Source organism: Myotis yumanensis, unplaced genomic scaffold, assembly GCF_028538775.1.
Source record: "Myotis yumanensis isolate MYYU_CA2020_CCGP unplaced genomic scaffold, mMyoYum1.0.hap1 SCAF_3, whole genome shotgun sequence".
Lineage (NCBI taxonomy): Eukaryota > Metazoa > Chordata > Mammalia > Chiroptera > Vespertilionidae > Myotis > Myotis yumanensis.
The window spans coordinates 114,303,764-114,320,149 of NW_027223754.1; the positions used below are offsets into that span (position 1 = coordinate 114,303,764).

The window sequence follows — 16,386 nt, forward strand, 5'->3', positions numbered from 1 at the left end:
CTCCAAGCCTAGTATTTTCTCTTCTGTGTTACTTAGATTTTTATCCCTGTACCTATGTTTTTATGGTCCCTTTACTGAATGTTATCTTGGATCTTTTCTGAAATTAGAAAGTCATTAAATACAAAATAAATTAGAAAATAATTAAATAAATAAAAACAAAAAGGGTTTAAATAAATAATAGAACATATTTATTTTTAGTTTAAGCTTTCTCAGTTCACCTGTTTCTCAATCCATCTTGCTATAAATTCTTTGTCTGCTAGAATGAACTGGACTCCAGTGGGTAAGATTACAAATACTTGCTTTCACTCTAATTATTCGTTTACAAATCTGTGCACCTCATTCTTAGCCCCTCCAGGGTAAGGGCGATTCTAATTATCCTCAAATCCAAGTCACCTGTGGCTTAAAGCGAGCATTAAGATGTTTGCTGAATAAATGAATCAGAAAAAAAGTCTCTCACAAAAAATCTCACACCAGGAATCGAGTTTAAGGAGGCAGCCCCAGGACACCCAGGGTATGTCCTATTGTGGGCATATGTGGCATCTACAATCCAGGATGACAGCAAGGAGCAGATGACCCAAAGGTGCAAGAGTTGCCATCACTGGGCTGCAGTCACCAAGGGAAAGAAGCAAAGCACCACAGTTCGGTTGGCACAACCCAAGTAATTAAAATAACCCAAATACTTCACAGTTCCCAGAAATTAAATTATTTGGGATTTAACTGTATCCTGCATGCCTACCTTCAACTTTTTAAATTAGCTTGATAATGAACAAATGAGGCAGTGTGGAAGCTGACTTCCTTTTAGAAACTAGATTTCATTTAAATTAGAAATTCAAACCACTGGCATAGATGAAATGCTAAAATTCACTAATAAAATTTCTATTAACAACAATAATTTTGAAATACAAGAAAGCCTCAGGTGCTGGAGTTAGATTAAAAGAAAAGTTCTAAAATCTTTAAAATGAGCTTCCTGCTTTGTTTTCCCAGTTCACACCTGATAACTCAATTCCACTTCCTCTGGGTTTTTCCACAGTGGTCTCCTTATCTAAGGCAGGGGAACAAAACAAATTATTGTCTCACCTTCACAGATCTTGCTCTACAGTGAATTAGGGCCCATTCTCCCTCCCTGTTAGTGTGCCTTCTTATGTGTGGAAGGTGGAAGACTAACTACACCCTTGGACATCCCTGCAGGTGCACAGATACCTGTGTGTGAGATACGGGAGGAGCCAGAGGGGCAGGGGCCACACTTGGTTTGCTCCAGCAGTTTTCGCTGACAAACATCTTTGCTTGTCCTGTGTTTGCGTCAGCTGAGTTTCCTGTGTCCAGTCACTAGCTTCATAGGTGTGGAGGGGCAAGGCATGGTCTGGATCCAGCAGGCAAAGCGTGGCTCTGGGTCAGCCCTTCTGAGGTAGCTGTTGATCCCAGGATCCCAGCTTTGGTGACACAAGCCTGGAGCCAGCAGGGGCAACAGCATCCTGGGTTCCCGGAGAGGAACTGGTGCCCTTGGGGTTCTGGGACTCTCTCCTGGAGGCACAGTCTGGAGCTTGCTCCCACAGTCCTTCCAGTGATTTTCTCAGCTCCTGCTTCCCTGATACAAATGCCAATCTGGCCTAAAATAGCTTGCTTCTTGTTTATTTTACAATCAAAAGAGTGAGAGGCAGTTGTGATAATTTTAACATGAAAAATGAGTGTGCCTTAAAAACAATCTACACTAATAAAAGAGAAACATGCAAATTGGTGTCACACCGCTACCCTTCCCATTGGCTAATCAGGGCGATATGCAAATTAACTGCCAGCCAAGATGGCGGCCGGCAGCCAGGCAGCTTGAAGCGACCATGAGGCTTGCTTACTTCAGTGACAGAGGACTCCAACATTCCCCGCCTGCTGCTGCCGGCCTCTGAGCTTGCAGTTTGAAACATTGTTACAAATATAGAAGCAAAACAAAACCCCAGAAACCTGCTTTCAGCCAGCCGGGATCTCAGAGCTGGAGTTGAAACAGTGTTTCGATTATAGAACCCAAACAAACCAGATACCTGCTTTCAGCAGCCGAGGCCTAAGAGCTGGAGCCAAGCCTCAGAGCTAAAGCTGGCCCAGAATAAAAAAGAAAAGGATAAAAAGGAGCGGTTGGGAGCTTCAGTCACCCACCAGCCTGAAAACAACCCTCAGCCCCTCACCCAGACTGGCCAGGCACCCCAGTGGGGACCCCCACCCTGAAGGGGGTGTGACCAGCTGCAAACAGCCATCATCCTCTCATCCAGGCTGGCCAGGCACCCAAGCGGGACCCCCACCCTGATCCAGGACACCCTTCAGGGCAAACCAGCTAGCCCCCACCCATGCACCAGGCCTCTATCCTATATAGTGAAAGGGTAATATGCCTCCCAGCACTGAGATCAGCGGAGCCACGAGGCCTCCCGGCACTGGGATCAGCATGACAGGGGGCAGCGCCCAAACCCCCCCAATCGCCCTTCAGCTCTGTGTGTGACAGGGGGCGGGGCCACAACCTCCTTATCTGCCCTGCTCTGTTTGTGACAGGGGAAGGCGCCCCAACCCCCTGATCAGCCCTGCTCTGTGCCTGATAGGGGGGAGCTCCCCAACCCACTGATCACCCTGCGGCTCTGTGTGTGACAGGGTGCGGCGCCCCAACCCCCTGATCGGCCCTGCTCTGTGTGTGACAGGGTGCGGCGCCCCAACCACCCCCCCCCCCACGGGCCCTGCTCTGTGTGTGACAGGGTAGAGCCATAACCTCCCCATCAGCCCTGCCCTGAGTGTGACAGGGTGTGGTGCCCCAATTCCCCTATTGGCCTTACTCTGTGAGTGACAGGGGGGAGCTCCCCAACCCCCTGATGGGCCCTGCTCTGTGCGTGACAGGGTATGGAGCCCCAACCCCCTGATTGGCCCTGCTCTGTGCATGACAGAGGGTGGCGCCGCAACCTCCCCATCGACCCTGCCTTGACTGTGACAGGGGGCGGTGCCCCAACCCCCCAATCAGCCCTACCCTGAGCGTGACTGAGGGTGGCATTGCAACCTCCCAATCCGCCCTGCTCTGTGCATGACAGGGGGCGGTGCCCCAACTCCCCAATTGGCCCTGCTCTGAGCCTGACCAGGGGCTGCACCTAGGGATTGGGCCTGCCCTCTGCCACCTGGGAGCAGGCCTAAGCCAGCAGGTCGTTATCTCCTGAGGGGTCCCAGACTGCGAGAGGGCACAGGCCGGGCTGAGGGACGCCCCCCCCCCCGAGTGCACAAATTTTTGTGCACCGGGCCTCTAGTGGTATTATAATTGGTATCAGAAGCCTGGTGCATGAAATTCGTGCACAGATAGGGTCCCTAGGACTGGCTGGCAATCAGTGCCAATCTGTGGGGTGACTGATTGGGCGATCAAGGGGGCCCCTGCTGGCACTTGCCTTGGCCAGACTGGTGCCACCCACTGGCCAGCCCCCCCCCCCAACTGCCACCACCAGTCGCCTCCCTCTGTGGGGCAATGCAGGGCAATTGGGGGGTCCCCGCTGACTGGGGGCAGCTCCTGCATTTGTCTTGTGCGCATCATAGCAACCGATCATTCCACCGTTCAGTTAATTTGCATATTAGGTTTTTATTATATAGGATTATAATAATTATTATTAACTTTAAGTGCCATTTAAAACTCATCTATCATCCCATCTAAATAACTGATGTGCACAGAGACTTTCCAAAGACATTTAATGCAAAAAGTCTTACCAGCAGGCGTGGCTGTGGATTTTGGTGCTGGAAGCAAACTCCTGCGGGGGGGTAGTGACACTGGAGGTCGCCAGAGGGGCCACACGGCCAGCTCCCTTGGGTGCATCTTTGGAAGGCAGGGCTGCTTTCAGGGCAGGCTGCTCTTCATTTCCAAAGGCTGAACCTGTGGGAGGCAGACAGTGGTCTAATTATATCTTCATGAAAAATGGATGGACCCCATTGCCATTTGCAGTTGCCAACCAATCCCACTTTGGAACTCGACCTCTCAGTGAGTAGTCCTGAAAAGCAATTTTCCGGACCAGCTGTGAAAAAAGTTCCCCTCAGACACCACATAAAGTCTGTCATTTAAATATCCTGGGCAGGGGGCTCCATAAAAGTCAAGAGCAGCCTCAGTCCAGAGATTTTACATAAATGCACATACAAGTCCCCGCCCCCCCCCCCCCCCCCACACACACACACACAAATATCTATAGCTACATGGCTGTGTAACTATATATGATATGCGCTTATCTGGTAACTCTAACCCTTTCTTAGAAACCCATGTGAGGGGGCTCGGGGGGGGGGGGGGGGTGAGACTAGGACTTACACGTGCTCCACTAGGCAGTTTATGCAGAGCTCCCTTGGACCCAGCTAATTCCACCTTCAGAATAAGAAGCGTGGGATGAAGGGAGACGGGGAAGCTTGGACACAGAGAATCCCTTTGAAACTCAAGAAGCTTTTGCTTGAAGAGCTGAAGCCTCACCAAACTGAGAGGACCCTGAATTAGAGCCTAGGTTATTTCCAAGACAGAAGACATTTATGGATAATTTCAGTTTACTATTCAATACAAAAGCAGACTCTCTATAAGACGGTGTATTTGTGACTGACTGCTCTGACACTCTGAAGGTATGGAAAATTGGGGTATATGTCAGGTTTAAGTGCACAATGCAGTTGTGGCCCAAGCTCTTCTAGATCTTTCCAAACCTACAGACAGTGACACCACCACCTATTTCCTGTTAAAGGACAAATCTTCTAAATACACCTCTGAGTACAACTGAGAGGCCCAATTTATTAAATTAAACAGAGAACCTTAAAGTTGGTCAGCTGAGAGGCACTCCTGCTGTGGGAACACACTGACCACTGGGGGAAGCTCATGCATTGAGTGTCTGCCCCTGGTGGTCAGTGCATGTCATAGCGACAGGTCGAATAGTTGTTAGGTCATTCAGTCATTTGGCTGCTTAGGCTTTTATATATACAGATGATACAGAGAAGAAACCATGTTGAGACTGAATATTGAATGCCAACTTTAATTGAAAATTTTTAAAAAATTTAAGAAAAGTACTCTAAATATGGAAGTGGTATTGAGTTCCATAAATGCTCTGGGTACCTCATAACAATGCAGACAATAGGAAACCGTTGTTTACTAAGTGGAAGCAAAGAACTGGAAATAAACAAACTGTGCCTGTGTGAGCCAGGAAAATGTTTTTCTGGAGAATTCAGCCAGTGGAAATGACTTGTGTGTCTAATTCATTCATCTCACCCCCAACAAACCTGACCCTACCCTTGCCTGCCTGGGTGGTAAATGGTGTAGACCTGGAAGAAAGCCAAGCAGCTGTGGGAACTGCTGCCTCTGCCTCCCACCTCTGCACCTCTGCTCCCTCATTTGTAAGTGGGGAGAATGGTAATTGAGCTCACAGAACTAATGTGAGAGTTATAAGAACTAATGCAAGTGAATTTTTAAAAAGCTGGTAAAATGTGTAGAGTAGTGTCTGGGACTCTCTGATATGTTATTAACACTTATAGGCCCCTTTTAAATTCAGTGGCTCATCATCACACCAAATCAGTTTTCCATAAGAGCTTGGAAAGTGTTCAAGGGTTAATATCAGAACTGCTCTCAATGAGAATAAAGGAAAGGACTGAAGTAGATCTGATAGGAACTGCAGCTTGACTGTCTTCAAAAAATGATGAACTACTCCTGACAAAGGGAAAGGTGAGAAGAGCAACAGAACGAACCACCACGCTGGAGAAGGACAGCATATCACCAACTCCGTTACCCAGGGAATGGCCCGGACAGAGGGCCTGAGCGGTTCAGCTTCCCTAGCGATTCACAGCTCTTTCAAATCGCTGGCTGCGATTCACAGATTCACACCCACCACAGGCAGTGACTGTCATACTTTAATTAATTAGTAATTATATAGGTTTTAATTTATAAGTCTCTGACAGGTAGTGAGATTGAACATTTTCTTTTCACATAGGTATGGGCTATTCAAGTTTTTTCTTTTATAAGATGCCCCTTCATAACTTTTGTCCATTTTTCTACTGAAGTGTTTTGTCTTTCTAATTGATATATAGGAGTTCTCTGAATATTCTGCATACTGATGTTTTATTGGTATATATTTCAAATGGCTTATATTCACACTTATGTGCCTTTATTCAGAAGTCTTCCATTTTAATGCACTTGATTTTTCTCAGTCTTTTCTCACTTGATTGGTACTTTGTGTGTCTTAGCCTTTCATTCCCTATCTGATATCATGAAGATGTTCCCATGTATATTCTTCTAAAAGTTTTAAAGTTTTATTTTTCATATTTATATAATTAATTCACCTGGAATGGGGCACTGAGCAGAGATCAGATTTGTTATAGCTGTTTGCTATACAGATAGCCAATTGTCCCAGCCCTGTATATTGGATAGTTCATTTTCTCTGCCGTATCTGCATTTCCAGCTGTTGTATGTCAAGTTCCCATACACTAACCACTCCCAAATTTCAGTAACTTGCAGCAAGAGTTTATTTGTTGACCATGAATCACCTAACACAGGTGCTCTGGGTGGTCTTATATTCTGGGTAGCTCTACCCTAGGCAGGAACTCAGGGACCCAGGAAATTGTTTCTTACATATGACACCTAAAACACAAGTAACTGAAGAAAAAATTATGTTAGACTTCATCAAAATAAAAATAGTTGTGCTTCAGAGGACACTATCAATAAAGTGAAATGACAACCCATAGAACTGAAGAAAATATCTGCAAATCACATATCTGATAAGGGTCTAGTATCCAGAATAAAGAGCCTTTATAACTCAACAATAGAAAGACAATAAGCCAATTAAAAATGAGCCTTGGATTTGAATAGACATTTCTCCAAAGAAGGTATATAGATAGCCAATAAGTACATAAAAAGATGCCAATGTCATTAGTCACTAAGGAAATTTTAAACACACTAGGATGGCTATAATAAAAAAATACAGATAATAACAAGTATTGATGAAGATGTGGAAAAATTGGGAGGATTGTAATGTGGTGCGACTGCTTTGGAAAACAGTCTGGAAGTTCCTCAAAATGTTAGACATAGTTATCATATGACCCAGCAGTTCCACTGTTAGGTATGTGCCCAAGAGAACTAAAAACATATGTCCACACAAACTTATACATTAATGTTCATAACATTACCATTCATAATTGTCAAAAAAGTAGGAACAACCCAAATGTCCATCAGCTAATGAATGGATAACCAAATGGGATCTACAAGCTACAATATGGACCAATCTTTAAAAAACATTATGCTAAATGAAAGAAGACCAGCCATAGCCAGTTTTGCTCAGTAGTTAGAGCATAGGTCCTAAGACTAAAGGGTCGTAGGTTCAGTTCTGGTCAAGGGCTGGTACCTTGGTTGCAGGCTTAATCCCAGCCCTGATCAGGGTGTGTGCAGGAGGCAACCAATTGATGGGTCTCTCTCACAACTACATTTCTTTCTGTCTCTACCCTTCCCATCCACTCTTTCTAAAACTCAATGGGAAAAAATACCCTTGGGTGAAGATTAATAAATGAAAGAAGACCAGTACAAAAGGCCACATCTTGTATGATTCCATTTATATGAAATTAGAGACCCGGTGCACAAAATTTATGCACAAAGGGGGTTCTTCAGCCCAGCCTGTACCCTCTCACAATCCAGGACCTCTCGGGGGATGTCCAACTGCCTGTTTAGGCCTGATCCTGCAGGGATCCCTGTGGGGTCAGGCTTAAACCGGCAGTCGGACATCCCTCTCGCAATCCGGGACCACTGGCTCCTAACCACTCATCTGCCTGCCTGCCTAATTGCCCCTAACCACTCACCTGTCTGCCTGATCACCCCTAACTTCTTGCCTGCCTGCCTGATGCCCCTAACTGCTTGCCTGCCTGCCTGATCACCCCTAACCGTCTCTGCCTCAGCCCCCGCTGTGGCAGCTTTGTCCGGAAGGACATCTGGAATGATGTCCAGAAGGTTGTTCGGCTGTCTGGTCTAATTAGCATATTATGCTTTTCTTATTATAGATGTCCAGAATAGACAAATCCATACAGATGAAAAATAGATTACTGGCTGTCAGAATTTGGGAGAAGAGGAATAGGGAGTGACTGCTAATCATAAAAGGTTTCTTTCTGGGGTGATGGAAGTGTTCCTGAACTCAATAGAAGTGATGGTGTATAACATGGGGAATATTAAAAAAATCTACTGGGTTGTACACTTTAAAAGGGTGAGCTTTATGGTATTTAAATTATATTTCAGTACAAACATATCTTCTATAAGTTTTCTTTCCTGGATCCCCTGGCTAGAACAAGTTCCTTGGACTGTGATTCAGCTCTCTCCTCCCTCCTCAGGGACTCCTAATATTCTTTTATCAGGGTCATTATTCCTATTTTCTGTCCCACATTCCTGCATTGGAGCTACAGCTGATCCCAACCAGTCTGTCCCAACCAGTATGTCTCAGGGTCATCTGTCTCCTGATGGCATGCTCTTGTATAGAAATAATACAAAAAGGAATATGTCTCAAACCCATTATTGCATCCCATTCATTACAGCAGGATGACCAAGCTCCTATGTGAGGAGAATGATATTAAATTCATCCTGAAACCCCTTGGCCCTTCTCATCTACTCCCACTGAATGAGGTGTGAGTCTGAGCTGCTCTGCTCCTACTCTATGGAGACAGGAAGACACTTGCAAATTCAGGCCAGAAAGAACTGCACCACAGGTAGGCACTGGGCAGAGGAGGTTTGTGTTTGTAGGGCATCTGACTCCCTATACAAAATCAGGAGAGGTGCCTGCTCAACCTTCTCCATCGGATAATTATGACAATAACTGAAGTCACAATGAAAAGTTAGGGTTTCTGGACCAAATTCCAATATCTTTCCATGACTTCATTTATTGGAAATGCCAATCACTGATCCTAGATTTTAAAAAGAAGAATGGCAATGAGGACAAACACTAACCAGACCACAAACGAGGTTCTTAAGAGGATGGCTGGAGAAGAAACGCAAAGCAGTTATTAATAGTATGAGGCACTACAGTCAAACTTTAAAAAACACATTTCACAGATTTTGAATATGTATCCACATTATAATGATGAAACTATTCTCTTCGTTGATTTTTGAAACAACCCCAGGCAATCAAGGTGTATAATGTTCTGGCTGCATGATTGCCTAATTGATGCATATTTCATTGATTGATTTGGCAGCATTTATCACTTGGTAGCAAAATTTAGTTTAATTATTAACATTATCCACTGAATGTTTTACTTTTCGTCTTCTGCATATTTTAGCTCAGGTGTTTGTTTTATTTCTCACATTAAAGAGCTGAAGTCTTACCATTTCAGCAGAGCTCTTTCCTTGTCACAATGCAATACGCCAGCCTCCACACTAGGCAGGGGCCCAGGACAGATGTGGCCTGCTGTCACATTCCAGTCGGGGTGACACCCAGACCACAAACAGACATCGAGCCACTAAGTCATCACAAACTGTGATTAGTTAAGAAAGAAACACAGGGGGCAGAGCTGGAGGAAAAACTCAAGGGTGAAGGAGGGAAAACCTACATTAGGTGGAGTGGCTTGAGAAGCTCTCTTGGAGGAGGTAACATTGAATTAAACATTTCTCTCAGCTGCGCACTGGCCTTTTACCTCCTTTATCCTTTCTTATTAATGCCATCATCATTGTTCTATAAAATTAGAATTAAAGTATCTCTCTTGCACCTCTCTTTCCCTTGTGTCAACCAATGCAGTCAGTGGGGCCTCTTCTCCATAATGGACTCAAGAGAATAGCAGTTCTTTATCCATCTTCCTGGAGGCCTAGGTCCTAATGAAAAGAGAAACCTGTGGCAAGCATTTCACTACTCCCACTTCGCCTAAAGCAAATGGTAACTTCTCACAAAGTCAGGGTGGCCTCAGAATCCTTCTGAATGCAGCACCCAGGAGTGCAGTAAGGGATTCCAGCCCTGGACCAGAGGACATGTCCTCCTCTATACTCAGCATCCTCATCAGCTGACAGGATACACTTCTATAGGTGGAAGGCGATTCCTCTGGGTGCACAGGAACATACTGGGTTCCTGCTGTGAGGCCTCAGCTGCTGAGCTCTTCCAATTGGACAAGATAGCAAGGTCTTAAGAGTAATAATACAAGTACCACACAGGACAGTCATGGATATCACAGGCTCTGCCCAAATTCAGCACCAGATTGAAAAGTTATTAGTAATATTCTCTTTAAAAAGTTAATAAAGCCTCTGATGAAATACCTTATTTATGTATTTACCCTCTATCATTAGGTTAATCTAATAATTAAATGAGAAAATGCACATAAAGCACTTTGCAAAGTGCCCAGTGCTCAGTAAATGTTAGTGGTCAGCACCAGTACGAGCACCAGCATCAGCAGAAGCAGTTCTTTCATCAGCTGTCATGTCTGCAAGCTCCCTCTATGCCCCACACAGTCCAAATGGCATCCAACTTGAGATCCTGCACCGTTAAGACATCTCTAAGGCCACCCGATCATTGATGGGGGCAGATGATTTCTGCAAATAGCCAGTACTGATGCTAACAGTCATCTCTGCCTTCACACGGTCCTACTGCTTCAAGTGGTAGTCTTCCCAGTGCCCCAGGGTAGGCATCACTCCCCCAAATCCCATTCTTTAGACAATGATCTCAGAAGAGAAGGAAATCTTTGTCCCCCTACTTTCTGTCCTGCTCCCTCCTGGGCATTCTTCTCTTGGAGTCCATTCTAATACATAGCAAAGAGGATCCTCATTCTTATTTCTACTCTGGAATAGGGTGTAAGGACACAGGTGAGCGGTAAAATGAGAGTCATAGTCCAGGGACACAAATGTGAAAGAGAAATTAGGCCTATATGAATAGTGCCTTCCTTCATCTGAAAGTGTGACATTCTATGACATGGGCAAGTCTCCCAGTCCCTCAGAGCCCGGTCAAATGCCATCTTCTCTACAATACTGCCTCCCAATTCCCCTCTGGGTCACAGAACTACTTTAAGAAAGACCAAGCTGGTTAACAGAAAAATAAAAGAAAAGGGGTTATAATACCCTCTCAAAGTCACGGAAGTAATCACGAAAGATGAAAGCCAACATCACCCAGACCAAGACTTCTGAATCCTCACCACATAAATGACTCAAGGTCTCCTTCCGATTTGAAAAATTCTCTTTAATATCTACCAAGCCACATTCCCAAAGGAGAGAACACAGTCAAATATTGATGGAAGTTAGTTACTTAAAAGACTAATATGATATATCAAGAGCCATGTGAGTAATTAAAAGCAACTTTTTATATCAATGAGACCAGGTGTAGTAAATCCCTTCTCCCCATCTGAAATACTTAAAGCTTGACCTATCATCCAGAAAAGTCTGGTTCATCGATGTGTGAATCGTCTAGTAGTTGATACCTTGGGGGAAATGTTAAAAATGAAGCATTTTGATTATATGCTTAATATGAGAGTTGTTAAAAGACCTCACCTGATTTTAACTTGATTTAAATTCTGGTATAGTTATTAATATGGTTTATGAAATATGAGAAATTACCAAGGGCTTACATATCACCTTTTATTAACAGAGCAGTAAGAAAATTTAGGTGTCCCGTTCTATAGCTTGGACTTGATGGTCTAATATAGTCTCCTTTGCGTTTCACAGATCCATTTAATTAGTTGTTTTGAGGCATCTGAGGGACTCGTGGATAACTCTGTCAAGCACAGATTTAATGAGCCATGATTTAGCTGCAAACCCAGTTTAGATCCTAAGAAACCAAGTCAAATGTTGAAATATGGATCATCATAACTGAGCCCCAAACTAATTTTCCATATAATTATACACATTGCAGGGCTGCTGGGCCGAAGGGGATATACCATCCAGCTAGATTTCTTACACTCTGAAAAAGAACCCTTTCCATTTGGTAACTTCTGGGAAATGTGAAAACTTTAAGGGAGAAGAAGTTGAACAGCCTTTTAGGAAATGAACATCATACTGACTTTATGGAGGTGTGTCAGCTAGTAAATCAACATAATATTCATCACTTGAACTCCAACAATTTTCTCATCCCTCCTGGAGCTAGAAAACTCTCTTCAGAGTCCAATAGGATAGTCATGTTTCTTTTTGTTGTTTATCAACACATGGGTTTTGTTTCTAAACAGCAACTTCGGGGCTCTTTCCCTTTACCCCAGAGTTCTCAACAGGGCAGTGTCCACACTGTGGACCAGATCAGCCTTTTCTGGGGTGGGCTGCCCTGTGCACTGTGGGATGGGGTGGCAGCATCCCTGGTCTCTACCCAGTAGATCTCTCTCTCCCTCCAGCTCACTCCCAAGTTGTGACAATAAAACAATGTCCCTCGACAGACATTACCAAACTAGAGGCCCAGTGCACAAAATGCATGTACTTGGGGCAGGGGTCCCTCAGCCCGGCCTGCACCCTCTCACAGTCCGGGACCCCTCAGGGGATGTCCACCTGCTGGCTTAGGCCCAATCTCCCCAGGCCTAAGCTGGCAGTCAGACATCCCTCTCATAGTCCAGAGCTCTCACAGTCCTGGACCCCTCGTTCTTTACCGCCTGCCTGCAGTGGAGGTGGGAGAAGCTCCTGCCACCGCTCTTGCACTCGCCAGCCATGAGCCTGGCTTCTGGCTGAGCAGTGCTCCCCCTGTGTGAGTACACTGACCACTATGGGACAGGTCCTGTGTTGAGCATCTGCCCCCTGGTGGTCAGTGTGTATCATAGTGACCGGTTGTTCTGCTGGTCTTTCCATAGTTTGGTCAATTTGCATATTAGGGTTTTATTATAAAGTATGTTCTTTAGGGGCAAAACTACCCCCAGTTGAGAACCACTGCTCTAACTGAATGAAAGACTGATTTAATCAAAATATAGTGAAAAGTGAGACTAGTATCATCTAAAATCCTGCTGGGTTTACCTTGATAGCTAATTCTTTAACAATACCTGATAGTTAATTTTTTATTAATCTTTTAGATGAACAAGGGCTATATAAATATGCTATCAGCAATACTGAACAATGCTTTAATGACTGTTCAATAGTGGAACCTCCCCTGCTTTCCATATTTATTACCCTGGTCAGTCTCAGTCAGAAAGTGGGAAGCTGGGCTGAAATATTCCTGATTTTGAGAGTTTTGAACCAAAACTTCGAACCTACAGGAGCTCTACTAAAGTTCAAATAAAAATATCTCGTTCACATGAATAGCAACTGATTGCAACTGAAATTCTATGGAGGTAACCCCAATAGAAGACAGATGGTGGATGCTTGTCAAGCAGTTTAAATTATAGTTCCATGGAGAATATCTCATTTGTTGGAAGAACCTAGGCTTCTGCAGTAAAGTTTTAAAGCACTAAAGTTACTGGACTCATAAATAAAAACCAATAAAAATGAGTTCTTTGTTTTGGCTGTCTGTGCCTTTCTGGCTATTAGTTCCTGTGACTGGGGCCGTGGTCACTGAGCCCTGTGCTAGGTTCTGCTCCAGCGCTGAGGCCATGGCCACCCTGGGACAGACATTAACTTTTCTTGATCAGTGTCCTCATTTGTACCATCAGGAGAGTAAGCCCCAGTGGGACTAAATAATCACATACATGGTACATGGTACATGGAAATCTCCCCTCTCCTGGCCTCTGAAAACCACGTGCTCTGGCTCCTTAGTTTATAAATATATTTTTTCAAGTCCCTTCTAATACAAAATTTTGACATTGTAGGCCCTATTGTCATGCATTGTTATTTCTGACTGGTACCCATTGTGCCAACCATCATCCATGCAAAATAAAATCGCAATTGTTTAAAAATCTATCATAAAACCACTCAAGTGAATATTATTCAAACTGCTTTTTGAAAATGATCATAAATGGCCTAATAAATGAAGTTTACAACCCTTTTAAAGACTTCAGTTTTTGAGAGATAGAAGCAAAGGCTTAAGTTGATCACTCCCTTGGGGAAACCGCTCGTGGATGATGTCAGCAGCCTCCACACTCAGCCTAAAGCAGGGAAGCTGGGCTCTGTCTGGGTTCTGGGTTTTATGAATCTCTGACACCAAGCTCAAGCCCTTGAGCTTCAGCTCGTCTGCAAGTCCCTCTCCCCCTTTGGGTGCTTTCCCCTTGAGGCCTGCCAACAAAGGCCAGGTCTTATGCTGGACGATGGGGAGGGTGCAAAGCAGGCACAGGCATCTCCAGGGCAGGGCGCCCTGTCCGCACCGGCCACACCTGCAGCACACGCCTGCCTTTCCCTCCACTCAGCCCCAGCCCGAGCAAGGCCAGCGAATGACTTCTTTTGCACTTTGTTGTTTTTACTTTTTAAAAAATCCATAAAGTTGAAGAATGTTTGTATAAATCGAAAGTGACTATCCATATCTATTATTCATAGAGCTTAAAATTCACAAATTAAGGTTTAAAGCAGAAGCATTTTAATCAAAAGCAAAATCTGGACTCGTCATTAGAACCTGTGGCTTAAGGGCACAGAATTCTGAGAGCTTCTCCCTAACTAGGTGGCAGTGGTACCTTTGGGCCAGGTGGGTACAACTAAGATGACTGAAAACTTCTTTGTTTTCCATCCTGAATAGTAAGATGCCAAAGGCTATGTGCACAGAAAGGAAAGAATGGGCCAGGCTGCTGCCTAGGAGCTTAAGCAAAAGTGGAATAAATTGTTTTCTAAAATGTTTATGAAGTGCAACATCTGCTAAGGTCTTCTTCCATAAGAAGACTTCTGGGTAAACTGGCAGCAGATAGGAACAAAATCCTGGGCTACTCAAAGGAGGAAATTTTTTATTTTAAATAATGGCAATTTCTGAACATAAATGTAATCAAGATGTGTGTGGGAAGCAGGATTCTAAGATGTCTCCCAAGAGCCTGGCTCCTCCGTGGACACCCCTTGCACAGTCACCAGGGGGATGAATGTGAAGAACTTGCCTTCTGTGATTAGGTTATGTGAAGGCACATGACTTGAGAAAAGGGAGATTATCGGGGTGTGCCTGACCTAATTACATGATCCCTTTAAGAGTACAGTGTTTTCTTTGGGTAGAGGCAGAAAAGAAAGTAAAAGATAGATTCAAAGCACTAAAAGGATTCAAAACACTGTCTCGAGCTTGAAGGTGGAGGGGACCAGCAGCAGGAAATGTTGGCAGCCTCAGGTTGCTGAGTGTAATTCCTGACTGACAGTTGGTGAGAAAAGGGGGACCTCAGTCCTGCAACTGCAAGGATATGAATTCTGCCAGCAACCAAGCTGGGATGTAGATTCTTCTCCAGAGCCTGGAGATAGAACTGGACCCAACCGATACCTTGAATTCAGCATCTGAGACCCTGAGCAGAGAACTCAGCTCTGCTGTATGTGAGTTAACAAGCAGGTGTTTTAAATCACTAAATTGGTGGTAATTTGTTAGGCAACAATAGAAAACTCCTATAGACTGGGAAATATGAGCAGAGCTGGTCTGGTTTAGGGGTGAGGGGAGGTGGGCCTCAGGGAAAGGGAGGCTGCATCAGAAGTGGGGACAGACGGGAACACTTAGCCACAGTGCCCTAGGGACTCCCGGAGGCTGTGCTGACCCTTGAGGCCGCCCCGTAGTGGGAGGCACAGGGTCCCACCACATATGTTAGACTCTCACAGAAATGTCTCAGTCTTCTTGAATGGAAGTTCCCTCATCTGTGAAGTATATCCTGGTGCAAATTTAAAGAAATAACTCAGATAAAGCATCCAGCAGAGCCTCTGACACAGGAGATACTCAGTAAGTGTTACTTTCCTCTCCCTTCCAGTCTCTTTGCCATCCTCCTCTTTCGAAAATACAAGACGATTCTTTGCTCATTTGCTAAGCTTCCAGTGATTCCCCACCTCTTATAAAGTGAAATCCAAGCTCCTTGGAGATAGAGGAGGCCACTCTTTCCTTGCGTCTAAAGGTCCACAACACTCAACTATTGATAATGCTGTGCCTGCCCTGCTGGGGTTTGGCTTTGTTGCCTTTAAAAATGTGGCTCTTTGTTTCTGCAATGCAGTGGTTCTCAACCTTGGCTGCACATTAGAATCACCTGGGAATCTTTTTAAAATCCTGATTTCTGGGCCTCATCCTCCGGAAATTCTGTTTCTTTGTTACTAATGTTGTGGCCTCACCCCATAACAAAGAAACAGAATTTCCGGAGGGTGAGGCCCAGAAATCAGGATTTTAAAAAGATTCCCAGGTGATTCTAATGTGCAGCCAAGGTTGAGAACCACTGCTGTAATGCCTTTCCCATTCCTTCCTGCCAGGTGAAGTCTGCTTCATTCTTCAAAACCCAGCTCAGATGTTGCAACCATAGTCAACTATTCTGGGAAGGTAATATCATCTTGCTCTGATGTACTGGTGTCCTCTGCACATATATTTACATTTGCACTTGCCACATGGTAGTGATAAGGACTTTGGAATAGATCCTGAGGGCACTGGAAAGCCACTG

The 16,386-nt window shown here is 44.7% G+C and overlaps 1 protein-coding gene across 1 annotated transcript in view; it reads right to left on the bottom strand.

Moving 5' to 3' along the window:
- Window positions 1-16,386, bottom strand: part of MTUS2 (microtubule associated scaffold protein 2) — a 535,610-nt gene that overhangs the window by 137,322 nt on the left and 381,902 nt on the right. The window contains 2 exon segments of the mRNA XM_070409399.1: window positions 3,712-3,760; window positions 3,762-3,874. Coding sequence (XP_070265500.1) covers window positions 3,712-3,760; window positions 3,762-3,874 — 162 coding nt within the window.